The sequence below is a fragment of the Apteryx rowi genome, unplaced genomic scaffold (genome assembly GCF_003343035.1).
Source record: "Apteryx rowi isolate R43461 unplaced genomic scaffold, aptRow1 scaffold_66, whole genome shotgun sequence".
Lineage (NCBI taxonomy): Eukaryota > Metazoa > Chordata > Aves > Apterygiformes > Apterygidae > Apteryx > Apteryx rowi.
The window spans coordinates 1,418,718-1,446,611 of record NW_020450938.1 but is presented as its reverse complement, the minus strand read 5'-3'; the positions used below and the strand labels follow the sequence as shown (position 1 = coordinate 1,446,611).

At 38.4% G+C, this 27,894-nt stretch overlaps 2 protein-coding genes across 2 annotated transcripts; both read left to right on the top strand.

Annotated features, from left to right (window-relative positions):
- Positions 1-2,626: 2,626 nt before the first annotated feature.
- LOC112975258 (sulfotransferase 6B1-like) lies at positions 2,627-9,732 on the top strand. Its single transcript, XM_026085094.1, has 7 exons — positions 2,627-2,828; positions 4,300-4,436; positions 5,532-5,621; positions 6,034-6,160; positions 7,047-7,141; positions 8,288-8,444; positions 9,602-9,732. The coding sequence occupies exons 1-7, from the start codon at positions 2,627-2,629 to the stop codon at positions 9,730-9,732; spliced, it is 939 nt and encodes a 312-aa protein (XP_025940879.1).
- A 10,392-nt stretch (positions 9,733-20,124) lies between these two features.
- Positions 20,125-26,240, top strand: LOC112975257 (sulfotransferase 6B1-like). Its single transcript, XM_026085093.1, has 7 exons — positions 20,125-20,326; positions 21,830-21,969; positions 22,628-22,717; positions 23,369-23,495; positions 24,453-24,547; positions 25,017-25,173; positions 26,110-26,240. Exons 1-7 carry the CDS (start codon positions 20,125-20,127, stop codon positions 26,238-26,240), a joined length of 942 nt encoding a protein of 313 aa, XP_025940878.1.
- Positions 26,241-27,894: the final 1,654 nt, after the last annotated feature.

Sequence of the window (27,894 nt, the reverse complement as noted above, 5' to 3'; positions counted from 1 at the left end):
GTGCATGATGTGATATTTTACTTCCGATTGGATTGCAACTCTGTGCCCAACAAGGCAGAGGGCAGGGCTGCTCCTGGCTGCTCCTTTAGCCTATGTGATCTGTGCTTTTATGTAATGTTCTGTGTTTGATGGCAAATAATGAAGTCAAATTTCTGCTCCTTACCCCAGTAACATACTTTGGCTTAGCTACCTATGCAGGTAGGGCAACAGTGGGCTGGTAGTAGCTGTTTTTTTCCATTCTGGTAATATTTTATCACCTGTGTAGTAAGTAATTATAACATTTCCTGTAGAGGAAAATTGTTATATTATCTTCCCCTTTTGAGCATGCAGAAGAAAATACAACTGAACAAAACTCGTGGTTTATACTATGCCTATTAAAGGTCTGCCTAGGGCAAGGCTTGAGCCATGACTTGTAATTCAGACCTAATCACAATGGCCATAAGAAGGAAGGAAGAAACTATTTTCCCAACCATTTTTCTTGTACTCAAAAGTGGCAAGATCATTTTCACTCAAGCCTTGGCAACAGGTCAAGTTCTCAGCCTGAAAGGCTTTGGGATGATTGACAGTATTGACATGATCCATTCTTCATAAAATAATATGAAACCATATTCACAGATGCTATGAGTGCATACATCTAGACTAGGCTAAAATTCTAATTTTAAGTATAAATGTCAGCTAAGCAAACAGAACAGTGAAATAAAAGCTGAAAATGGATCCTTTCACCAACTGCAACCCGAGAAAGAGCTTAGCTGTATACTTTATACAAATATTGCATAATATAAATGTATGCTGAAGTTGAAGTCATATTTTAGGTCAGATGTTTTATTTATCCATTACAAGATAAATATGGATTCTGGCCAGACACCTTTGACAAGAGTCCAAGTTCCTTGAAGAATACGATAACCTATTGTCCCCTCCTAAAACAGACCAAGGGTGCATTTAGCTATGTGTCCTATGTACAGAAGTGGCCAACAGACAGTAATTAGAGTGTAGGAAGAGCCAGCAAATAATAATTCCTCAAAAAAATTTCCCAGTCTCCAACAATTTGTGGCTTAAGAATCTCCTGAATCTGGAAATATTTGTATTTAACAGCCCTCTGAGAATTTCTGTTCCATAAACTTGTTGCTGTCCTTTGAATGCTTGTCAACTTTCAGCACCACAACATCCTGCAGCAAGGAACTATGAGCTGCTTAGATACTTTTAAGATGAATCAAGAGCTTATGGCTACTCTTGCTTTTAGCATGAAAGTTCTTAGTTTATGTAACACCTGGCATGTTAACATTCCAGTCCAAGTTGTTAGCTCACCATTTCAAAAACATAGGTACAAAACATTTTTTACAGAATGTGCTCAGCTTGGCCTTCTAACTCCTGTTATGTCAGTGTAACTAAGTATAGTTATTCCACACTGGGAAGGCAGACATTTGTACATTTTGTTAAATATTGTAATCTATGCCTGCAGTCATTAGGAATGTAGGACCAGATTACTGCACTGTATCAGTGTTCCTGTGTAATCTATTGCAGTTCCTAATTGGAAAGTGTTTGTTACTTAATAGGAGTACAAATCTCTGCTAGTGCACATTACCAGTTTTATTCAAATTAATGGAGTTCTGCCTTTGTACAGCAGGAGAGAATCATGACAACATTTTGTTTTACCTCCGAGATCAAAGTACTACTGAAATACTTACCCTATCCTTGTATATCAGACCTACCAACAGATGTTCACTGTTTTTAGAGCCCATTGATCTGCCCCCTTCATCACACTGAGCCAATTGATCTGACCCTCTGTGTTATTGCAATATGTGTTCACGCAGCTAAATGCACCTTTAGTCTGTTCTAGAATGGGACATTAGGTTATCATATTCTTTAAAGATTTCATTTTAACTTGGACCCATGTCAAAGGAGTTTGGCCAAAATCAATATTTATCCTGTAATAGATAAATAAAATATTTGACCTCAAATATGACTTGGCCATCAAATCTCTTTTCAGGGCCCTGTCAACATGATGAAATTCCTGCTGCTTTTCCTGCTGTTTTCTGGGCCCTCAAAATCTTAATTTGCATAGCTGGGATGAATCTCTAGCATTTTCAAAGTGAACTGAAAACCTACTATTGATTTCACATGCACTTGTCTTGTATTCTGTTTGCAAAACATATTCTAAATTTCCTTCCTCCAGAATGTTTGGAAAAGACCCCACATTCTCCCAGAATTAGCTAACCATGTTATCATATTAATTTACAGTCAAAATATGAAATTTAATTGCTCTTAATTATCTCATGTCCAATGAACATATGCTAGAGGCCGTGTTAACAGTAATGAAATCAGAATAAACACCTGAAAATGTATGTTGCCTGTTAGCTGGTCTTTGAATCATCATAAAAGCAAATAGGTTACTTTGTTTTTCCTTTGGGACCAACTTATTTCTCACTGAGGTCAAAGAGACACATTTAAATGACCCAGTTGCAGCTGGTTCAGGATTTTTGTATGCAAAGGGCTTGGAAAGGAGGAGTTAAGAAAAGTACATGGACACAAATACCCTATAAATACGTGACCTGCACCTGCCTCTGTCTGTCCAGGATTACACCTTAATGGGGACTTCTAGAAAGAAAGAAAAAGGGAAGAGAAGGGAATGGCAAAGCCTAAAACAGCTTTAGCTGATGTGCTGGAAAAATCAATGATTGCTGCTGACACATTAGAACGTAAAGACCTGATCTTTACCTACAAGGGCACTGTCTACCCCACTACTCTTTGCACTGCTGAAATATTCAAAGCTATGGAGTCCTTTGAAGCCAGAAGAGATGATGTCATCCTAGCAGGTTTTCCTAAATCTGGTATGTTTTGCTTGCTGCACAAAGGAGGATACCATAATAATAATGATAATCAGAATAGTAAGAATAGCAACAACAATAATAATAGCAATACTACTACTGCTGCTACTATTACTAATGCAATAATGCTGTTGCATTTAGAACTATGAAATATTTATTTCAGGTTGTGTTGAGACGGATGAGAGCGCAAAGTGACATTTCTATTTGCAAATTCAACAAAACTGTCTTTGGCATAAAACTGTCTAAATTTTTTTCATGTGCAGTGTTGTATATTCCCCTTCCTATGGGCGATATGAAATATTTCAGTCCTACCAAAATACAAATGTTAGCATTTTTTATCATAGGAAATCACAGAAGCCACAGGAACTCAGACTGAAAAGGGACATTATTTCAGTGTGATCCTTTTGTTTCACTGTGTTCTTATTTCAGTCTTCATAAATTTTAGGCAAGTCTACTGCCCATTGTGCGTTCTCATTTTAAGTTTTTTAGGGCTATAGTCTGTTTTCCTGTTGGGCTAAGAGGAAAAGGAATGGCACATGGGATATGCTGTAACCTTGCTGCTTTCCTCTTCTTGTCACAGTGCAAGGTCTTCTGCTGACATGTAGTGTTGTGATCTTATCAGAGCACAGGCCTTCCTGGCTTGACGTAAGCAACACATTCCTCAGTTGCATTGCTATGAAATGTCCTTCTTCGTTATCAATACTGGTCATCCTTTTAACCCTTGCTCTGCTGTTTCTCCTGGTGCCTGCAGACACACATCCCATTCCTACTGCATTCACACTGGTCTTAACATTTCTGCTACAAGTCTCTGCATGACTTCTTTAAATTTTTAATTATTTACATGTGCTCATACAAATAATGGATCTGACAAAAGAAAAAATTCAAGTTTATGGTAATTTCCACTGACTATGAGTTACATCAGGGTCAGTTCAAGCTAAGAGGAATTTTGACAGACTAGGAAAAAGATCAGAGAGAGAACTTGATCTGTGACAAAACCACAATATTTTCTCGTGGATTTTACTAGTATTCTTGTGCAATCTAACCAAGTAACTCTTTTTATCCAGTACTGTCCTAGTCAATACCCTTCTTAAAAATGTCCTGTCAATTAGCAGTAAAACAAAGAACCAGAGAAATTTGTTTAGAACAATAAGCAACATTTTAATCTCTTCATATTTTATGATTTCATACAAACTCAGTAATACAGTCCTTTCTTTTATCCTAACCAAAGCAGAAGAGACCACAATTACTTCCTTACAGGATTCAGCAATGTTTTAAATACGATGGACTAGGCATATTTTTGGGTGCTGTTCAGTGTCCAGCATCTCATTTCTGTGAGTGTGAATCTCTATGCTGGAAAGTATTTTCTTTGTTTAGCTAATGAGGTTTCACTGGTCCTTCTYATGCACCATTTCATACATTGCATGCAAGACTATGCTCAATGTTTTCCATGCAACTCCCTTCTTTGTGCTTCCAGGTACAAACTGGTTTGGTCAAATCTTAAGTGACTTGATAGCAACAGCTGCAAAGAACAATAAAAATGAAACAAATCATCACAATGATGTGCCAGAAGAATTTCCCTACCTTGAAATTGGAGATCCTGAGAAATACGAGGTGGGCATTGAAGCTTATATGTCATTTCATAACTGAACTTATGTGATATGAAATACATCTTTTCAGAGTCAGTACTATGGACAACTGCAGGGATGCTCTAACCAAAATACATCCATGTAGCCCTGTAAGGAAAAAAGGTTCAAAAGGTCTGTGTGGAACTTCCCAAAATTCAGTCCAATTTTATTCTGTAGAGGTTATGAAGCAGAAGTTTCATGCAAAGACAAATAAAAAGGTCATGTAACACAAGATGACATGCCAGAGATAGTCCCAAATAGAATTTCTATAGCCTCTCCAACAAGCCAGTTCAATGTATTGCTGCTCTGCTGCTCTCTTCCTTACCACCATGACATTTACTTACTAGCATCAAATACATATATTTGTTTTTCAAGGGCAGATACTTTTCATAAGGAAGTACAACATCTGCCTGACCAGTTCAGGTTTCTCTGCACTGTTGCTCTCTGCATTGTTGTCGATCTGAATAAAAGCTAATATGCTTTTATTAGCTCAGCCCTAGAAATGAGTGGATATCTTGATTCTAGGGCTAAGGAGACCTTGCTGTTGGAGCAGCTCACAGGGAGGTTAGATACAGATGGTGCTGGTCAGAAACTTCTGCCACCATATGTCAGAGTTCAGATGCTTGCTCAGGACTTTCTGTGATATTCCTTTTCCCCCAGCTTTCTGCTTTGTTCCAACCTTCTGTCCTTCCAAATTTAATTTCAACTTCTTCCTTCTGCTATTACCTCTTCCTTCTTTTCTTAGTCTCAGCGGACTCCTCCATTTTGATTACAAAAGGCTATGTCATTCTCATTTTCCCCACCAAGATCCCACCCATTACTTTTTGATTTCTCTCACCATATAATGAGGAAGCATGAACTCACATTTTGAAATAGGTCAAAGAAAACTTTTTCCCCTGAACAACTATTATTAAGAGCTTTTAGGGTTAGGGTTACTCAAAACACACAGTATTTGGTCCCGGGAAAAACCTTACAGTTTCTCCTCTCCCAGATGAAATTTTTGGTAAGCTGTTGCATAAGATGCTCAGACTAATAATGTTATATTAATTATGCTGTTTACTTTCTTTGAATTTTATTGAAGCGGATGAAGAAATTACCCCCAAGAAGACTTATACGTACCCATATGGCTCCTCAAAATTTACCTGAGTCCATTTTCAAGAACAAAGCCAAAGTGAGTGCTCATTTTAATGATTTGTAGACATATTGACTTCAATGAATTTTTATGCCAAATTAGACTTCCTTTACCAGTCTTCTATTGGGACCATTTTCTTGTAGTATCACAAGAGGTTGGACTGTGAGTGCAATTCATTCTGCAAAGAATACCATCGTTTTATCCCAATTTGACCTTTCTTGCTCATTTTATCATTTTATCTGATCTATTTTGATAAAAAAGTCCTTTCACCATAAATGGCTTAAAATAAATAATTTGAAATAATTTGGACACAGGTTATAATGTTAAATCAATACTTCAAGGCTACATAGTCCAAGAAATCAGTGCTGGGGTAGTTAAAATGAAAATTGCTATTTTTCTGTTACAGCCCTTTTCTAATACCTGTATATATATTTGCATTTACATTTTCCAGATACTGCTGTTGCTCCGCAATCCGAAAGATTTAGCAACATCTTATTATCATTTTTCCCTAGTCTTTTCTCCTTTTCCATCTTATGAATCTTGGGATAGTTTCTTTAAAGACTTCATGGCAGGAAAAGGTATTGTACTCTCTCTTAATAGAAATATTCACTCACAGTTACTCACATTTTACTCTCACTGTCTTGATCATCAACACAGAACAATCTCTAACACAAATACTATACGGCCTTCACAATGGCTTTCTCATAACTCTCTCTTTAGTTGCCTCAGTTGACTGGGAATGATTTTACTAGAGGGTCTTTGCATGTAGGCAAGGACAGGCAAATGCTTACTGTGACCCTTTCACAGTGTAATAAAGAGAAAATGGATTTTCTCTGAGGATGCTCTCAGTTTGACTAAGCTAACCCCAATTCTGAGGACCTCCTGTAGTTCATTCAGCTCAGCTGGACAGTGAAGACATACTTACAGGAAAACTCTAGAGTCATTAAGGAAACCTTCACTACTTACCATGGCTTTTTGTGATTCAGGGTGTCTCTCCATTATTTTTGAATGTAAAAGTAATATTAAYGATTAATAATAACATGGTTTAGGGTGAGGAAGCAGTGAAAACAGCAGTGATAATAAAAACTCAGCTAAAGCATAAGTATCTGTATCTCTAACTCTATTACATGGCTAAAGTATGATATTTATTTCCAAAGCAAAGTATCCAGTGGATCAAATGAACATAAATATTTCTTAGTACACTGACCTGGGCTAATCACCTTTGCTATGATGTCTAGGTGTTAAGGAGATATTCATTTCTAAAGCCTTTTTTATGCAGAACAAGGTCATGGTTTTACATGGAAGAGAATCCTTTCTGTAGTTACTACACGGATTCTAGATTGGAAAGCATGCACTCCGTCTTTACCAATATGTCATCATGTAATTATTATAATTAATATAAATGTTTCTTATAAGTGAATATAAATTATAAATTAATATAAATACTTCTCTACCTTTATACAGTGCCATGGGGGTCTTATTTCAACTATCTTTCTGAATGGAACAAATACATTGTCAGTGAAAATGTTATGCCTGTAAGTTTTGAAGAAGTAAAAGAGGTAAGTTTAGCACTGTTTGATGTACAGTAGTGGTTTCTGCATCTTTCAAACACAGAATTCGTTGTCAGTATTTATTCTTTTGCAGACTGTCATGCACCCCTGTTGTCTACATTGTAATCAGAAATGATGTAGGTGTGCTAAAACTCTGAAGATGTGTAGGATGAAATATTTCAGCTTGCAAACCACAGTTTGGGGTCCAAGCTCTAGACTTCAGGTAGTATAGATGACTGGAACAGTGTATGGGTGGTTAATAACTATACAAATTGTGTACAAAGCTTGTATGAATACCACATTAGCAGTGTTTCAAAGCAGGATGGGCAAATATGCACCTCTCTGGATTTGCTAACCACGACATTTCACAAGGCCTTTAGCCTGGCCCAGCTGTTTCTTTCTGAAACCCTGCAGCTATGGGCTTGGGATGTAATTGCTTCATAGAGTCATGTCTGTTTGCACACATGACTCAGAAAGCAAAGACTGATGATGCCTGGTTATCGAGAGGTCATATATTAGATGCACATTTGGCTACATGCAAAGCATGTCCATGCATGTCAGATCACGGGATAAGGATATCCAGCCACAGAGTGGACAAAGATAGTGTTTTGTAAAGGGCAAAGGGGCCACAGTGGAGGAATTACTCTAAAATAAAGTAACTGTCCATCTCAGGAAAAAAATGCACCACAGGTTTACACACTGCTTTATTGCATGAGACAATGTTCCAATGCTCTCCTTTCTCAGAAGTGTATTTCTTGAAATTTTTTTTGCTGACATTTCAATAACGAAAAAAGGACAATTTTTTATATATAAATAATTCTCTTCCCCTCTTATTTTCTTACCAGTTATAATATGAATCTAAAACATTTTAATGTAATTTTCAGTTAACTCCGGATTGAATTGATGCACATATTCTTCTGTGCATGTCTTCATCACTGTGTGTGTAAATGGACTCTGTTCATTTTCACAGGGCTTTAGCTATTTAAATCCTGGTTTGAGCAATTAGTTGAATTCATCCTGGGGGCACCTCTATGCATCACTGTCTTTATACAACGATGTGGAGCTAAAAGAGATAGTCAGAGAGTGGAAAGGCTATGGGGAGGAACCAATGTGTTTCATTGGATAATATCCAGCGTGCTACTTTTTTCCTAACAGAATACATATTTAGGAGTGAAAAAAATAGTTGAATTTTTTGAGTTCCCTTTGAATGAAGAAGAAATTCATGCTGTTGTGCAGAGGAGTAGCTTCCAATCTATGAAGACGAACTCCAAGAACACTCATGGGGCATTTGGTGATGTTCTCTTCCGTAAAGGTGAATTTTCCATGCATTCTGAAGATACTGTTCTCAGCCTTTTTATTGTTAGGTATACTATAGCTTCATTGGTCAGTGTAATAACAGAGAAATTTTCCATTCATAAATATTAGCTGAATATTCACATTGTACAATGATGAATATTTCAAAAGAATTTCCTAATTTTAAAGGTTATTTCCCAACAGTCTTTCAACTGACTTAGCACACAGCTTTTTGGACACCTTTCCTCCTTTATAACTGTATGCATCTGACTCACCAAAGTCAAGTAACCTGAGATGGGGAGAGTCAGGGAGTTGGTGATGTGGCAATGAGTTTTTTCCTCCTCTGCAGCTAAAAGAAACCTAGTCTTGTGGCAGCAGTGGCAGAAATTAGGTGACATTTAGTATGACAGAGCTTGTCCAGCCTGCAGTAGACAGCACTGCCTCTTCTTGCTTTTCATTTGGGATGACAGGGTACTGCTGCTCCTCAGAATAACACTCCCAACAGCCTGGGGACGGGAAGGCAGATAAGTCAGTCCCCTTCATTGGCTCCGTGGGTAAAATGGGGCAGCATTAGGACTACTAAGTCCTTCCTTCTTTCATGGAGACATTCACTTTTTTGAAAAATCTATGGGAGCTTTGTGAGGAGTCATCAGCTTTCTGGAAAGAAAATATTAGTTTTTTCAGACTATGAGTCTCTCTGAAAGCCTTTTCCTCCTGACTGGCGGTGTCATCCTCTACTGAAGTAACTCCAGCATTACAGCCTTCATGGAAGGAATAACTAAGGGGCTGGTGAAGAGGTCTTGAACTTCAATAACTGTCCAGTCGATGTATTAAGATGAACAAAAATCAGGCCAGTTAACTTTATTTCACTCATATCACAACCCAGGAGTTACTCTGTGTCTGTTCATTCATCCCTGCCGAAGGCTTGTACTATCTATTGGGTAAGCGAAGCAGAAAGTTGGGGAGCAATGCACCTTACTCAGTGGATCCCGCAGACTAGCAGAACCACTCAAACTTGAAAAGGAATAAAATACAATAATAATTTAACAGGTAAGAAAAACACTCCACATAACACTTGAAGGGATATAAATGACTCATTCTGAGAAAATAAATACAACAAATATTAAAACCTGTGCATTATAGTATCAGTATAGTATCAATACTGTTTCTTTGTAGGTGGTGTTAGCGACTGGAGGAATCTTTTTGAGGAAAAGCATAATCTGGAAATGGACAAAATGTACAAGGAACACTTAGCAGCAACCACTCTTGGAACAAGGTTAAACTATGATGTGTATTGCAAAATCTGAAGGATAAAACTGAACTTTTGAAGCAAACATTTCTTGAACTCTGACCAGTAGTGCAGTTGCATGATGTACAGGAGGCAAGTGGATGTTGCAGACAAATTTTATTCAGACTACAGCTGTCTTTATAGTGACAGCAGTGTATATCAGGTTTTGATTTTAAATGTAAGACCTTTGGCATACTGAGATGGTGTTCATTTACTGGATAGTATTATAATTAATCACATACAGATGAATCAAACAGCTCTGCTTCACAATATACCATCTTAAGGAAATATTCTATTTCCCCTTTTATTATCAAGCTTTTCAGTCTTGCTAGGCTGCTTAGGAGTATTTGATACCTGGAGACTTTGTTAAAAAATATTTCAATTTGGGCTACTTCTTGGCAGAAAGATTTCAAATCAAGGGAATTTTTTTCACTGACTTCATTGGAAATTGAATTAAATCTATATTAAACACTGATAAAAACGAAGGAGGCATTGCAATGCTTAAAACAATAGTAGCTCAATCTTTTTAAAGTGTAGTTATCTTTTTATAAGGAGAATATCAGCCTCTCTCTGCATAGCTTTGGGTAATTTTGATGCATATCTACTGCTGTATATTCTCTGTTAGGTGCTATGCTTTTTTGCATCTGAATCTTATTAACCCATAATATGCCAGCTTGAGCATCCTGTTTTTTTTAAGCTTATAAGAATGATTGTAATAAAACAAACAGTTCATGTTTGTATGTGTTATTCCTAGGCACTACTTTTTTTTTTTATTGATTTAGTCACAATAAAATAAAGCTACAGCTTATAGCTGTCTTTTAAATTGTTTCATGGATTTCCAATGCCTCCCACACCTGTCTTTCTGTGAGATCTGGTCCTGGTTTGAGAGGAGCCATGAGTCAGCTGTGAGGTGACAGTTGGAGAAACAAGAGGCTGATCCATAGCCATAATTTCTCAAGTTACATCACTGAGTGATGTTCTTTGGTTACCTGCAGGCATCAGCTTCTCTGATAATGTTAGGAATATTAGTAATCACTAATGGTTGCTTTACCTGTTAATCCACTGCTGTATGGAGAAGAATCAGAACCAGTATTTACCTGACTGACCTGAATGTGGGAAAGTGACTGGGAGAAGCTCCTGGTCAGGCCTTGGTTCCTAGCTACTTTTTCTGTCCATGCAGGTCTGGTCTGAAGTCAAAAGTTTTCAAACTTGCAGACTTTCATGTGGGGGGTCCTAGAAGCTCAATGCACCTGGCAATGCCGTATTAGCAGTAGGTATTTTTTGTGGGAGGGACGTGTCTTGGCTCTTGCTGTGGAATTCCGCGAAGATATGATCCAGATGTTAGTTTTTAAGGACTTTCAGAAAAACTCAGAAGAAAATTCTAGGCTAAACTTCATCTAACCTTCCAGAAACTTGCCCTGCCTGAGCGCAGTAAGGCTTGTAATAGCCAGTTGCACTGCGTAGACAGCCTGTGTGCTGACCCCAAGGGCAACTGTATTCTCTAGCTTTTCTTAGGTCCTTACATGTGTCTGGGACAGGGCCTACACCTTCCCTGGGAAGTAGAGCAACCTGCAACCTTATGCAGCTGACAAAACTCAACATGTCCCATGCTCATTGCAGTGTCTGAACCGCATAATTTTTGGATCAAAGACTCTGAGAAGGATTTTTCCCTGCTACTAGTTGCTGCAGACCGTGGTAGGACAAGGCTCTGCACCTGAATATTGAAACTCTGTCTCACCTGTGGTCCCAGGAATACTTTTCTCCTCCTGGTTCCTGAGCAGTGAGGGAAGGAAATTGCATAGTTCRGATGCAGAGAGTGCAAGTGCTGGACTCCCCCTGCAAAATAGGGATGTTTTTTAATCTCTTTTAAACTTCCAGATTAGGAAAGAGAGCTTCTAACAAATCTACAGTTCATTTTAGTAAGTTTTCTTCTGCAAGTCAGTTCCCTACATAGCGGCTGATTGCTTCTGCTCACTGCTCTGTGAAGGTGCTGCATTAACATTTCTATAAAGAAAATATAGTTCAGGAATCAACTATTTAAACATTCAGTACTCTTTTTTCATCAGGGTGTTTCCTCAGACCAGCTCTTTATCCACTCTTCAAAGCAGTGTTGTGCCTTTCTCCCTCACCCTACAATTCTCCAACCTGATAGGCTTGGAGAAGGGTAATATTTTGCATTTCTACCACTTTTCTTCCACAGCTTGCTTTGAGTCAGTATGTGTCAACTTAACTGGAGATCACTTTGCTCTTTTTCCAAGTCAACAACTACTGAAGGTTAGTAGGAGCTCCACTGGAAGGAAAGATAAGTGTGGGGGGTTAAAGCCTAATGAGTGAAACAATAGTTTCCCACAATATGATCTGGGCTGTGTACAATAAGCCCTTCACCAAAAAACTGTGTTATTCAGACCAGATTTCTTTGTATGAATTAGTAACTATTCTTATTCTAGGCCTCAAAGCTTCAAGTAAAATCAAGTAAAAACCATTGTAAACAATGAGGTGTCACCAATCCATTGAGGGATAGGGTGTGGGAAAGCCCGGGTGATCCAGCAAAGCTAGTCTCAGCATCCCCTGTTCCACAGGGAGTCAAGGATCCCAGTTACCAAACAGCCTCTGTGGCTGATCACAGGACAGAGCCCCAGCATGGCAACAGCACTGGAACTATTCAGGAGTGAAAAGTTATTTGTTACCTTGTCATTGTACATTAGCAGGAGTCCTGTTGCCTTGTGGCTGACTTTTACTCAGTGTAATTTGGATAAAGTCTGCAGAGTCACAGCTGTTATAAAATTGCTGTTCAGATGGCTATACGGGCTTCAAGACATGGTGAATGAATTCAAAACTGGACCAGTCCCAGGTGTTCATCCTCCCTAGCCACTCTGAAGAACTCTGCCATCTCAGGCTGGAGGTAGTGGGGGAGACAGGGGATGGCCAGGAGGACTGAGCTCCTGAAGCAGTTCCTGACCTGTATCCCTGGTGCATCCAGAAAACTGTCATCATTTTAAGAATACTTTAAAGCAGGATGCTAAAAGCTGCATGTATTCAGACATTTCATCATTAACTGTGTGACAGCAGCAACTGTGGAGTTTCTGGAGTGTAGAACAGTAATAGGTACTGCCAGAAAAACACTTAAACTAATCATCTAAAGATATAAAAGTCTTGTCTTTTCCAAGCCCCATGTGGAAATATATTTCAGACATATCTTAGTATGTCTGGTGAGCTGTGCTATTACTGACTCTTTTTATGTCTTATATGTTTGGAGATAAAACCCCCTCATCCTTACACAATGAAAGAAATCTCAACATAGGAAATGGACTTGAATTAGGAAATGTGGAAAGAAAGATGAAAGCTAAGGGATACTGTTAGGATCAAAAAAGAGAGTGGTGACAATGAGGGAGCCTTTGAGACTAAGAAGGAAGGAGGGGGAAACAGAAAGAGGGAGAAGCTTTCATGTTTTTGTATCTGTTTTTTTCTTGGAATCAAAGGGGACTGTGCATTTTGATTAACTCTAAGCTATAAAAGTTCCCCAGAATGGAGTTGTGAAGAGAAAATTGTCCAGTGCCAGGTACATCAAGTGAAATATGAGCTCACCTTTCCCCTCTAAGAATGAATCTAGAGGTAACAAATGGAATCTAAATAGAGAAGAAAAAAGTGAAGGAGTCCTGCTGGAGCTCAAAATATAGATTGTCAAGATGAACCAAACCTGCTGACCATAAGAAAAAAGGAAGCGAAAATCATGAGGGGAACAAATATACAGTTTTTTATTAGAGCGGGAGGGTAAGAAAATGGTAGAACATGGAAAAAGGAGAAATGGGGAGAAAGAATTCTCCAGAAGTTTTACAGTGAGCACTTGACATCTGGTCCACAGTAGAACGTTTTCAGCAGAGCCCCTCAGTAACTGAGTACGCCCAGGAGACAGGCCAAGAAGACCTGAGTGGCTGCACAAGTGGACTAACCCACTTTGCTCTAGGGCTAGCTCCAGTTCAGGACTGAGACACATTGCCTGGGCACTGTGAGGGAGTGTGAGTTAGTCTGGTATGTATATCTCTACAGAAATATTTCATTATTCATGAGCACTGGGTTCTCTTGGGAACAAAATGCACCACAGGAATTTCTCATTTGCAAATAATGAGATGCTGCATGAGGCAGGAGAAGAAAGACAGGCAGTTACAAGGTAACTGTATTCAGGACAGGAAAGTCTGATTATATGGCTACTGCATGATATACTGGGAAGCCCGTACTGCAACACTAGCTTTGCTAGTCTGTGTCTAGCAGGGCTTAGAGTGCCTGTTCAGCATCAGCTTGTCCAAGCTGACCCCTGAGGAAATGATGCATGAGCTCTTCATGTATTTCTTCTGGGAAAAACTTTTTGCTAAGGCACAGAGCAGCATGACCCAAGACAGCCTGGGTCCAGCACTACATGCAGAGCACTAGGAAATACAGCACAGACATCTGGAGAAGCTCCACAGGGAGCCATCTCATGTCTCTCAGGTTTTGTTAGATATGAAGCTGCCAAAAAGAGTTATGCTGCTAAGATCATCTTGGAAGCAACTCAGGAGTGTTTATCACTCAGTGACATGTCTGAGCTTGTAACTCTTGTTCCAACACTAGCTACCATTAATCTTCAGTCCAACTAAACTGCACACAGATAGTTGAGAATTGGGTGTTTCTAGAGAAGAGATGCACAAATTACTATTTTCATCCCTATTTCCATATATCAGCTCATCTCTCCTGTACCCCTAATCTGCATAGCTTATGACTCCCACAGCAGAGCCCTGTGTCTTCCTCCTATATCCCAAACCTCACTCCCAGCTGTACACGACAAAGCCCTTGTCCTACTCCAGAATGCACAGCATGGAGCATGTTCAGCTTGCTTAGTCCTCTGGTCTAAGGGACTCAGGGAGAGATGAAAAAAAGTGGTATGGCATGGGCCGAGAGTAAGTAGGACGAATGACTGGTGGTGCCCATGTGTTGGCCTGGTAGCCAGCTAATCAGCATCTGAATTAGCCCACAGGCCATTAGCTGGCAGCTCTACTTTAAACTTTCCAAAGCATTAATTTGCAGTGTCATTGATGGGGACTTAACAAAATCCATGGAAAAGCATGTTTTGAAAAAAAACCAACAACATAAAAACATTGTTTATTTTACATGACTTTCCAATCCTGATATTGCAATATTTGAATAAAACTAAATATCTTTTATAAGTTAAATGAAAGAAACAGTAAAAATATCTTAAGACAAGAAATTAAATTATCTTCTCTCTGTGAAAACACACGTTTTTGACTATGCTTATGACCCCACCTGGACATTTCCAACTCCTCTAGGAATATACCCACTCATGTATCATGTGCCCTACTGAGCAAGTTACATTTGCTTTGATAATCCTGATTTGTGCATTTCAGTTCATATATCTAAAATTAGAATTATAGTTACTGTTTGCAAAGAATGTGACATGAGTAATTTTTTCCTTTTCTTAGGCCTCTTAATAACYTGTTCCAAGATATCTACTTAATCAGCTTTGTTTAACATCTAGTAGATTTGTGTTTCAGATATGGCCACATATGCATTACCACATTACACTTTGTCTGTATGACATAATTACTTCTGTATTAAAGATTCCAGAGCTTTGACTATTTTAGGAGCATAGAGCATAATGGGATTATGATCGGTTTGCAGGCAACAGGAGATTTACTGTTTTAGCAAAACTCAGAAAGTCCTCCAAACTTCAGTGAATGTTTTGTAAGGCTTTGACATTGTTTTTGCCTCCCGCTGCCCATCTGTCCCCCTTCCTCCTTTACTTTTGATGTCAAATTCTATGGATACCCATTGGAGCAACAAGTTACTTTTTGACTGGCATTGTGAATCAGGTCACTGGCCTGACTCCTCCTTTTGCACATTTATGTAATAGCAAAATTCCAGAAGAAGATTCCTCCCCTCCTTTTTTTTTTTTTTTTAATGTCACCAGTATTGGTGGAAAACAGATCGGGTCTACAGGATAAAAAACAAAACCAAACAAAATACCCCCTCGCCCCCTCCTCCCCCCCCAAGGAAATGCATCTCTTTTGTGATGGTTTGAGCAGTCTGTTAACATACAGCTTACGTATRCAGATTAGTATGAGAAGGTGATTGCTCCAAAATTCTGTGACAAGAAATGCTGTCTTTGCTGGCACGTCCATCCTCAGTACCCAGTAGAGAATTAACAGGGGGGAGAGGGCAGTTAACCTTTGTATCTGTACTTTGGCCACTAGCCAATGCATAAATAGAGATGTTGAAAGCTGGGGAAAATTGCTTATTTCCTACCTTGTTCCAGCAGAGGGATTGAAAAAGTGGAAACTCTCCAGAGATAGCAAAGCTGAAAAAGAGCTGTGAGAGTGAAGTTTAGGCAGAGCTGGGTATACTTCTGTATTTTTGTGTTTTGATCGTTGTCTAACCTGACATTGTGACAAACCTAGGTCTGGGAAGGCGAGCTTCACTGAGAAGACCGTACAGTTCAGGACAAAAATCAAAAAGTGAAAGAGGATTCAAGAGAATCCTTCTACAAAGGATTAGATCCCAGATCAAACAGTATTTTAGAGGGTAAATAAAATGAGCCTGGATCACGTACAGAGGAATAATTCTTTTTCATCTGTCTTTCTGTATTTCCTGCAGTTTCAAGAAAATAACAATAGTGTCTTATAATCTGGTAAATAATCTGTTTTGTGGCTATTTGCTCCCATCTGTCATGCACTCCTGAGGAGTCACACTGTAGCCCTTCTGGGGTCCACCCAATTAATGTTCTGGGAGCATATAGGTATAAGCTATTGATAAGATTAAGAATTCAGCAACCGGGCTCACATGGACATACTACTGATCTATGGATCCCAGATTTTAACAGAGAGTATATTAGGAACGTGGATCTGTGGACCAAGATTAATTCTACATTCTCTTAAAATTGGAAGGCATAATAATCTTTTGAACCATCAGAACTGGTAAATGTCAAGATAGGAAGATCTATGAAAATTTCTTAAGCTAATTTTTATCTAATTCTGAATCTAGTATGTAGAAGATTGCTATAGCGTACATGTATATAGCACAATAAAGGTAAAAAGATTATGCAGCCACCAAATAAGACGTTCATACCCAAGTAAAGATTTCCTTAAGAACCCAGTTCTTTTGCTCAGCAGCAAAACAGCATTTGAATGGGGTCTTTCTTTACATAATCGCAGTTTTGGGGAACTGAGGTATGTAGAGTCGAGCATGGTTCTTGTGGTGGTAGTTTACCAAACCTTTCACTTACTTCAAGGCAAAGCAGCTAATACACTCAGGGCTCAATGTCTGGAGTGTTTGCATCTAGGAATGTAATTGGATGAGGTTGGCTAATTTTTAACAAGAAATACTAGCTTTTTTACCGAATGAGTGAACAGTGATTTATTCTTCTTGTTGTCTCAACAAGCAGTTTATCTAAGGCAAGTAGCACTCTGTGATGTAGAAAAAACAAGGAGGGTGAAAAGTCTGCTTTATTGAAATCAACAGAAGAAAACACCTYTTAGCTTTAGAAGGACCAGGACTTCATTCAGAGTAACAGAAGAGAGAAGTAAGTATGGCTATAGCCCTTCCTTTGCTGTAATCCCACTCCCAGTAAATCCCATTCCCTCAGCTGAAGGATTGCATCCTATCACCCCAGTCTCTGTCTGGAGGCTTTGGCTCCCCTCTGATCAAGCACAGGCTAAACTATTCAAGGGGAAGAATTGACACATTTGGCTTTTCCATGGTAAAGCCAATTCCACTTTAAGCTCTACTTCTCATGGACTCAGTAGTGGAGCCCAGGAAATGTCCCCCTGGGGTTGATGGATGATCAGAGGGATATTGGGATAGCTTCATGAATGGATCAAGGTTCAAATCTTAAATCTAATTGGGTCATTTTGGAAGACTAATCTATGGAAGCCTTTTCCAGAGTCTGACTGAGATGAATGCAGTTCATAGCAATAATTACAGAGACATATTTTTTCCCATTTAACATCTGAGTGTACAATGTCTTGAGGGTATGTTTGGGGGCTGCTTTGGTGTTTCATTTAACAGAAAATGGATCCACATAAGCAGAGCTGCTCACTAGGCAATTGTCACCTGGCAGTGTCCTGCGCCTATCACAGGAAAGGTCACCAGCCTCTTTCTGCAAAGCTCCACAATCAGGAGAGATCAGGTCTGATACTTTACAGGAAGTCAGGAACCTTTAGAGGCATTGTGGTCACTTCAATAGCAAATACTGCTAATCTGGAGATTACCAAATCCTTTAATCTATTTTTAATCTCCATGTTTTTGAAGCTGCTTCTTAGAAACTTTAAACCAGCTGATGTTTTCCTGCAGTCTCCTCTTTCAGTATTTGGCAGGATCGGAGGGTCTTTCTTATGTAACATGTACAGTGCAAGATACAGTGCTCCCATCTCTCAGCTAAGGTATCATAGCAGATGGCTGTATCAAAGATTCACATTACTAAATCTTGATCCTGCTATTTTTTCCAAGAAATTTAACTCTCCTCAAAATCTCTTCTCATGACTTAGGTCTTCTAATTGGTTTTTCTCCACTAATATGTTTTGTTGGTTCCTGAGGATAAAACATGCCTCCAAGGAATAATTGACCTGATTGCCTTTTCTGGCAAAAATACACTGGAAATCCTCTGGATTTTTTCTCTCAAAGTTTCTCCAGACTATTCTGTCAGGAATAGAATGTGGGAGTGAAATGAGCTGTTTCTATCATGGCAACCCTTGTCATGTTGTTGCCTGAGATAGATCAAACATTTATATATGTTTTCTTTGCTTTTTTACTCTCCCTACCCTTCTGTTGCCAGCAGATAAAAATCCCAATTAAACATATTTTTTAGCTTTACTCCATGACAGTTTCATACCAAGGAAAGGTAAAAGTAAAAAAAAATTGAGGCTTTCATGTTTTGCTGGTGTGGCTGCTTACACATAAAGAATCGGCAAATGTGGATACATGAGAACACTTCATGATACAGCAACTTCTACCAGAAATACTTTGTGTTACCCAAAATGTTGTACAAATTCTTCCAAACCTTTAAATAGCAAATTAGTCCTTTAGCTTCTTTCTGCTGCAGCCAGTCCAGCTCCCACTAATGCCAGTGAAGTGACTGCAGATGGTGCCAGCTGGCTGCATTTTGGTGCTACCCATCTCATTCTACAAATGGATGAGAGAAGAGTCACATGATGCCACTTGGTTCAGACACTCCATGCACATRGGAGGTCTTTATATACTGACATAGCTTTACAGAAAAAAAGGGAAAAAGGGAAAAGCATAAGATTTCTATCAGCTATTCAAAATTGATGTCAAAATGCAACACCTGTAGAGCTAGCTCAGCCTGCCAGTACTTCAGTGTGCCGCAGTGCCCAAACGTGAATTCCTAGGGGCGAGCAAATGGCAAAAGCATGCAGGTGCTCAGCTGCTAGCCCTCCTGCTTGGAGCGCCTGAAATGGCAAAATGGAGATAAGAAAGAATGAAGTTTAGATGCTTGTCATGAATTTTGGAGGGGAAATTTATTTTTTTCATTCCTCTCTTCTTTATAACCCATTCTCATGTGAGACACATACCATTAAATCTGGTCCTAATTGTAGTTTTTCTAGTATGATCAGTGGAGTCAGAGGTTCATCACCTGAAGTACATCATAGATACTGATCATGATAACTGAGGCTATTATCAAATCAGTAATGACTAACCAGTTGCTAAACAATGATGGATCATTAAGGAAAGAATGTATTTAAATTAGTCATTCTTAGGTAAGTTCCAGAAGGTTGAAACTCTGTATTGCAGTCAATTAGAGAAAAGCAATGGCAAAGAGTGTGTTAGTCCCTGTGCCTTCCCAGCTACCAGCTGAAGGGAGCAGCCGGCCACCATCACAGGACAGTCCACAGCTCACTAACACAGTGAATACTTTCTCTCTCCACCTCAATGCTTCTGATCCCAGTTTGGTGAGAATGATGAGTTATACAACAAAAAATCCCACCAGAGTGAATATTGAAAAGAACAGAATTACCATGAGGAATTTGATTATGCAATTTAAACTGTAGACTATATTGAGTGTCCTTGTATTTTGAAATATTACATTTACAAGGTCTGTGCTGTAATTATTTGCAGATTTTTGACATATGATACTTTGAGGTTAGATGAGATTTTTAACCTAAGATGAAATTACATTTTCTTGTTTTTCTTGTTGAGTTACTTTCAACTTCTGTTGATTTCAAAGGGTTCAAGTGACTTAAGGTCTTTGTCTGGAGTTACGTATTTCTTTATGGTTTCAGAAAAAGTAGTAAGCTATTGTTCACAGGATGCAAAAAAAAAAAAAAAAGGCTCTATTAAAAGGTAATCTGTGGTTCTCTTTCTCTGCATAGCATTTCATACTGTGAGAGAACCTGTGTAAGAGAGAAGAATGGAAAAACCGAGGAAGCATTTTATTGATCTGGTAGACAAGGCAATCGTTGCTGCTAACACAATGGACCGTGAGGAACTGCTTTTTTCTTACAAGGGGATTCTCTACCCTGTTACTGTTTGCAGTCCTGAAGTATTCAGAGCCATGGAGTCCCTTGAGGCCAGAACTGATGATGTCATTTTGGCAGGATACCCTAAATCTGGTGAATATAGTTTGCTTTCTTCATTAAAAAAAAGTTATGTAATGAGAAAGAAGTATGTTGTATTTAGCATTTCAGAAAATTTTGTAAAACTATTTTTTTTCTCAAAAGGCACAATGAAGTATGAAGACATCATATAGGGAATTTTTCAAATGAGTGAGAAAATGACATCTGATATTCTTTGCTAATGTGTGTAATATTTTTTTAAATTTAAATTTTATATTTATGAATAAAAATGCACAAATCGGAGAGAATCAAAATATAATTCTCATACCAGAAATAACTAGATCTGCTGACATTGCAGGTCCTGCTCTTACAGTTATATCTGTAAAGCTCCTAGCTTTATATTTCTACATAGAACTGACCTTTTGGCACCTTCATGTGCAATGTTGCATATTCGTTATTTTTTTTCACACAGATATCAAGAATATCTGAAATCCATAACTATGAAAAAAAATGTTTTTATAACAGTCTGAAAGGGTTACACTGATCTTTGACTATGAGGAAGTCAAGAGGAGATCTTTGCTGGGGTTGCTAGTTTACACTACATCCTTGCTGCTTTGCTGCTTTTACCTGAAACTGCTTTTACCACTACACTGGTCACTGTCAGAGCTACAGGTTTGGATTAGATGAGTCACATATCTATTTTAATGTAGCTATTTCTCTCCTTGTGCAGTAGGAGTCACAGTGTCTTGCAGTAAACAGTAACATTTAAAAAAATTGAAACGTGTTTGCTGCTTTATCATGTTCTCTTTTCTACATGTGCTACGCAGCAAAATGTGACCAATGGTACTGTAATGACAACGATGTAGAAACTCTGTGTCCAGAAGTCAGGAAATGGTAAACAAAAGGTGGGAGTTCTCTACAGGCCCTCTTTTATGCTATGAATAAAAATATAATTTAGATACATGGGAAATGTCATTTTAGAAACTTAACATTTTTTAAACTGTAAGAGGAGAAGATGCATACGTGTGTACATATATACATGTACATATATATACATAGGCGTGATAAAGCGAGTTGCTCAGGGTCCACAGGGTTCACTCAGCTTTATGTGGTTTTGTGACTGTGGGGCAGTATATTGAAGTTTTGTGACTCCTCTTTCCTCCCCAAATAATCCTATATAGCTTGTGAGAAACCATAAATAATAAACTAGGTTTTGAGGTACAGGTTTACCACCCCAATCCCCCCTTGTATTTGTCAAAATAAAAATTTGATACATTGATACTTTAGTGATTCTTCTCCTTTTTTTAGTTAATTTATGATACACAAGTTTTTCCAACTGCTACTTAGCCATTTGAGTTGGAGAAATGTACCCTTATGAAGGGAGAAGGTAGTTTCAGTACTCCTGAGGGGAATTATTCAGATAGTCAGCTGTGATTGTATCACATGAAAAAGATTGGGCAACTCACCTGGTAGTGCTAATTACCTCTTGGATCTCCTGGCAAATCCATTTCTGCTTATTCTAAAGGTTTTACAAGCAATTCTGTTTTTTCCCCCTTTCAGGTACAAACTGGGTAGGTCAGATCTTAACTGATCTGGTAGCAACATTTGAAAAGAAAAATCAAGATGAAGAAAACAGTGTGAATGAGGAAGAACTACAAGAATTCCCCTACCTTGAAGTTGGAGATATTGAGAAATATGAGGTGAGCACAGAATACTTATTAAAGTTGTTAAAATTTGGTGTTTCAAATACTTAGAGTGGAATATTTCACATACCATATATTGATTAGATCTCTGACCATTTCTCTGTAGGCTGCATCTGCCCAGAATGAATCTGATGTCTTGCAAATGCTGAAGTATAAATACACACTATAGAGAGCTTGAGAGAAAGCAGGGACTACTGAAATTCATTGTAGCACGTTTTACATTTAAGAAGTTTCATGAAAAGTCAAATAACATAGGAATAGTTTTTGTCTCTTCCATTAGTTCCTCTTCCTCACCCTTTCTCTTTCATTAGGATCCTTTAGCTTTCACCTCCTCCCACTTAGAGTCTGCTTCCTTTCTTTGGATTTGATTCTTCATGTAACAGAACACATTAAATTCATTTAGCTCTGAAGAGAATTAGCAATGGATAATCTTCTTTCCAGATGTTCATTCTCTGGGGCTTTTGCAGATTAGAGCTACTCAGACTAGTCCTCTAAGATCCCAGGATAATACCCAGAGAGCATAAGTACTTCTGTTAGCCAAAAAACGTTGATAAATTTAACAAAGTAATATTTTACTGTAGTAAGATATTATCATGGAAGAGAATACTTCTATTAATTGAACTATCCACTTTCCTCCTTCCAACTCTTAATAAAGCGAATGAACAAATTACCTTCTCGAAGAGTTATATTTACTCATCTCCTTCCTGACAATCTTCCCAGGTCAGTCTTCAAAAATAAAGCCAAGGTGAGTGCTGATTTTAATGTCTCATAAGCACACATCCTAATAGTTTTTTTTAAAGCCAATTTAGTACTTTATTGCTAACTTTCAAAATCACTACTACCCTTAGTAAGTGCTTAGCTGGGCCATTTCTAAGTGTGTGCTAAATAACTGCCATTCATCTTACCAAATGTCAGTGAATCCTGACAACAACAAAGTGGTGTGTCCCTCTCCACAAGGGATATATGAGGGAAAACTTCAGTATTGAAATGTATTTTTACATGGTTTCCGACAGAAGGCTTTTTATGGTGTTGTCACAAGTGAGGGTTTCAGTGTGTTAAGTTTTAGAGAGAATTTTTATTTGTGTGATTTTTTTCCCCATCTACCAAAATAATGAATGATGCTTGTATCGAACAAAATAGGCTTAGATTCTGCATAATTAATTTGTTAACCTGGAAAGGATAACTTAAAAATTATAGGCAATAATCTTCACAAGGCAATGAAGCAAAATGAAACAAATACTTCACCTTCTGGATTTAGAATAAAATTGGTACTTTTGCAAGTAATATATGAGGCAGAATAAATTTCCCAAACTGCTGTTATAAAGTAGATTGTTATTATCTTTATATAGTGGTTTGTTATGTCTTGCTCTAGAAATAACATATTTTAATTTTCTAGATATTACTGCTGATTCGCAATCCGAAAGATGTAGCTACATCTTTTTACCATTTTTCCAATGGCTTATCTCTTCTTCCCTCCTATGAGACCTGGGATGATTTCTTCATAGCTTTCATGACCGGGAAAAGTACAGTATACTCTTCTATCTGTGTCAATTATTCAGTGTTTTGACTTTGTTTGGGCCAAGTCTAGTGTATTATGAAAGAAAGTCACCCTCCCATCCCAGTTTCAAATTGCGTAAGTTCTCCAGTTTGGCATATGCCATGGCCAGCAGAAGGAGGGTTAAGCGGGGTCTCAGGCTGGGTTAGGGAACTCTGCAAGGTTGTTTGAGTACTGATAGCTCTTTGGTGGACTTGCAGCTGAGAGTCCACTGACATTGACAAGTTTCACCATGTGGGCTCAGAAATGGTAGCCTGTGGCCAAGGCACATGCTCATGAAGGTGGCAGCTGCTAGGCTGGGCTTCTGTGGGCTTTTCTCTGGCTCCCTATTCTTGCTGCTGTGGGTCCCGGCCTCAGCTACCCTTCGCTCCCAGCCACATGCTCCTGCCCTGATGTTATTCCCCCCGTTGTTCCAGTATGACCATCTGTGGGGCTGGACGACAAGCCRACTCAGGGAGCAGATCTGGCTTTAAAACAGTCCTGCAAAACATGTGAGAAAGGGAGTGGGCTCCACAGCAATTCTGTCAGCACAGCTAGGGGTCATACAAAACTGGAAGCACACAGCTAGGGTGTGAGCTGCTTAAAAAAAMCCCACACCTGAGAAAAACTTTTCTGTGGAGGTGCTCGCAGAGGTGCTGAGCCTTCCCTGCTGACCTCCCATGAAGGCAGGTCCTTCAGAGCAGCACTGAGTTGGTAAGGAGATCTATGCTGCTGGCGTTGGCTTTAGGGCCAATGATAACAATCTGAACAGTCTGGAGCAAAACCCCATAATTCACACAGAAGGGGGTAAGGCCTTTGGCGTAGATGTGATTAATAATGCCCATGCCTGAGGGAGCAACCTGAGCAGTAAAAATTGGTTTATATTATAAGAAGCATGTCTAATCTTCATTTACTCTTTGTCTTAAGATTATTTTCTTTTATTTAGTGCCCTGGGGATCCTACTTTAATTACCTTTCTGAATGGAACAAGCATGTTGATGATGAAAACATTATGACCATAACTTATGAAGAGCTGAAAGAGGTGAGGTTAACAAATTTAACAAATATTTTTTACTTCAAAGAGCATTTGCTCCTAAACTGATTAACCATTATATTCAAATAGTATGTTCATACTGTATGATACAAGATGAGATAGATTTTTGGGTTTAGGGAGAGCAGAATGAAATTCAAACTTAAAAGACTGTTTTTATTTTATACATGAAAACAGTTCTTGTTTTCTTGTAAGTTGTGGTATAGGCCAAAATCATCATAAATCTAAATCACAAATAATTGTTTTTTGGAGCTCTTATGTACTCAGCACTGTTGATCTGGCTCAACACAGTAACAACTGTGGAAATGAGAAACACTAAGTACTGCTTCAGTCCTACTGAATCCTGCAAATAATTTATATATGTAGCCAGCAGAGAGATGTAGAGAAGTGCAAATACCTTGAAAAGGAAACAATGCATTTTGTTTGAATGACATGTGATGTGTTACTTTTCTTTTTTCAGAATCGGGCCCTGGGAGTGAAAAATATAGCTGCTTTCTTTGGGATTTCCCTGACTGAGGAAGAGCTTCAGAGTGTTGTAGAGAAGAGCAGTTTCCAGTCTATGAAGGAGAACTCACCGAAGACCCACGGGGCGATGGGCAGTATCCTCTTTCGTAAAGGTAGGGGGCCCCAAAAGGTCCAGAGGTGGAAACACCAGTCTCAAGAGCTTGGCTCACCCATCATCAGCATCTTTTTTGCAGACATGATGTTAGCTACACATTAGCATCAGTCACATTCTCACTGTTATGCTTGAGAAGACTAGTTAAGGAGAATGCAAATTTTAGAAGGCCACAGATGAATGTCAGGAAGGAGAGAAAGGCTGACTGAAAGAATAGTCTGGTGTCTGAAATTTCTCCTTCTCTGGTCCAAGACCATTGCATCGTCTTCTTCTATTAGGTGCTTACTTGAGCATGACTGACTCTTTAAAAGCAGGCAAACTGGGCCAAACTCAGCCTGAATGGTATGATCACACATTTTAGGAGTGTGTAGGGTCTCCTGAAAGGGCCACTGCTAACCTCCGTTCACTCTAACCTGCAAGAAAGCCAAAGGAAAACAAAAGGGAACTACTTTTGCAGTCTAGTGTAGAGGACACTCAGTCATGGCAGCCCGGACAGACCTAGTTGCTAGAGTCTATCTACTTCTGCATTTTGCATTAAAAGAGTCACTGGATAAAAACACAAGCTGCCAAGTGAACAGAAACCCAGCTCTGCCTCCTTCCAGGTGACAAGTCTAAATCAATTGCTCATGATCTTTCACCTTGTCAGTCAGAACTGACTCTGGAGTGAAAAGTCACTGGAAAATAGTCCTTTGAGCGGCTTTTTTGGATACAGGCACCTGAAAAAGAGTTTAGGTAGTTTGATCCCTTTCCTTATAGCAGTTTCACACAATTGTCACTCCACTGACTTCACAAAGTTATATTGGTGCAAAAATGGCTGAAGTTTTATCTTGAAAAATGGAGCAGCTCCACTTAATGTACAATAGAACAAGAATAACAGATCTAACTAATAAAAAAATGCAAATTCTTGTTTTTCAAGAGTTTCTTTGCTTCTCTGAAGGTGGTGTAAGTGACTGGAAGAATCTTTTCAATGAAGATCAGAACCAGGAAATGGACAAAGCATTTGAAGAACACATAGCAGGAACTAAACTGGGTACAAAGTTAAAGTATGAAGTATACTGCAGAACCTGAAGCATGAAATATACTGCAAAACCTGATGTGGTTAGCACAAGAGCTTTCCACTATGCGCTCTGATCATCTGAATGATATAAACTAGAAAACTAGCACAATAATGAATAGCAGGCTTTTGGTTTAAACGTGATGTCTTTGGCTTGTTTTGGTTACATCCATTTGCTGAATAATATGGTAATTAATCATATTCAAATAAACTTGATAGCCCTATTTCAGTAGCTATCACTTGGAAGGAAATGCACACGTTCTTTCCAGCTAAACTCAGTCTTTCTAGATTACATAAATTAGGTAGTATGTGGAGATCTTTATGCAAAAATGTTTCAGATCAGGCAATACCTTTGCAAAAAAGATTGCTAGCAAAAATGTGGATCTGACACAACCTTAATTAATGATGATGCGAATCTTCCCCATGACTTCAGCATAAACAGGATCAAAGCTAGATGGAGGGGAATGGAGGGGAATGAAGGGGAATGAAGACCATTTTTAAGGATTTAAATTTTTCTGAATGCAGAATTTCAAGCTGGATTTCAGATTACAGACTAGTGTTAAGAGGCAAGATATGCTCAGAGGTGTTGTTTTTAAACATAAGCACAAATAATTATCCCTTTGTATCAGAAAAATCTCCTAATTATCTTTTTAAAATATTATATAAATTGGCACTTGCTCCACTGAAGACAATGATTTTTTACCTGTACAAAGTTAGTAAAAAGCAAAATCATGACCTTTATATCTTTTCCTTGGGTTTGAAGAGATTTCTTAATCTGTATGCCTGTATGCCTTTTCTAAGGCTGCTTTTATGTTTTCCATGTTAAACCATAAAATGGAAAGATAAGATGCAATGAATATAGACCTGAAGATGATATTCCCCACTATTCTGGCCAGTGGAGCAGTCTTATCACAAAACTACAGTTAGCATTCTCTCTGTTCATTCCTGATTTAACAAAAGTGCCTTCAGTTAAGCTTTAACTTAAATTAATGTTTAAACACTGAAATAGTTTAATTTTCAAACTGAAAATTCTCTGAAACTGAAGATGCCAAAATTCTCTGCAACTGGCTGTATTGCAAAAATTGTAGTGTTAAGGGTGATGGTGTGAGACATTAATATATCTAACTATTTTGTGCCGGCATTGACATTTGGCACTGTGGACACACTATTTCAGACCTGCACAGGGATCAACTGTACTTCAGGCAACTGTTCTGGAAAAACAGAAGAAGATTCTTTCAGTATACTTGAAGTTAAAAAAAWATATATATATAGATCCATCACCTAGCGGATAATAAATAAAAATAAGAGATACCGTAGGAAAGGATAAAGTATTCAATGTCTTTTTGCTTTATTCTTCTAAAAGTGGTTAATTCTGCCCAGATGTGTAGGAATGTAAGTTTCACAAAGGAATTGGAATGCAGATGTAATAATAATTAAAATATTTGGAAAAATTAAATGGATTCAAATCAATAGAATTTAATCAAATTCGCTGTAGAATATATAAAAGATCTTACTCAAGCCATCTCTGAACCATTAGAAATTATTTAGAAAAATCAGAAAGGTTCCAGATGCCTGGGGGAGGGTTTACATAATATCTGCACTTAAAAATGTGAGGAAGAAAAATCAAAATAGACCAGTCATTTTAACCTGATACCTGAAAGGTTACCA

What these genes read in the sequence shown, in the direction of transcription:
- LOC112975258 (XM_026085094.1), top strand. Translation starts at nt 2,627, where the DNA reads ATGGCAAAGCCTAAAACAGCTTTAGCTGATGTGCTGGAAAAATCAATG. An exon ending in AGACTTCATGGCAGGAAAAG is followed by an intron (nt 6,161 to 7,046) that starts GTATTGTACTCT and finishes ACCTTTATACAG; the next exon opens with TGCCATGGGGGTCTTATTTC. An exon ending in GTTTTGAAGAAGTAAAAGAG is followed by an intron (nt 7,142 to 8,287) that starts GTAAGTTTAGCA and finishes TTTTCCTAACAG; the next exon opens with AATACATATTTAGGAGTGAA.
- LOC112975257 (XM_026085093.1), top strand. Translation starts at nt 20,125, where the DNA reads ATGGAAAAACCGAGGAAGCATTTTATTGATCTGGTAGACAAGGCAATC. An exon ending in GGCAGGATACCCTAAATCTG is followed by an intron (nt 20,327 to 21,829) that starts GTGAATATAGTT and finishes TCCCCCTTTCAG; the next exon opens with GTACAAACTGGGTAGGTCAG. An exon ending in CAGTATCCTCTTTCGTAAAG is followed by an intron (nt 25,174 to 26,109) that starts GTAGGGGGCCCC and finishes GCTTCTCTGAAG; the next exon opens with GTGGTGTAAGTGACTGGAAG.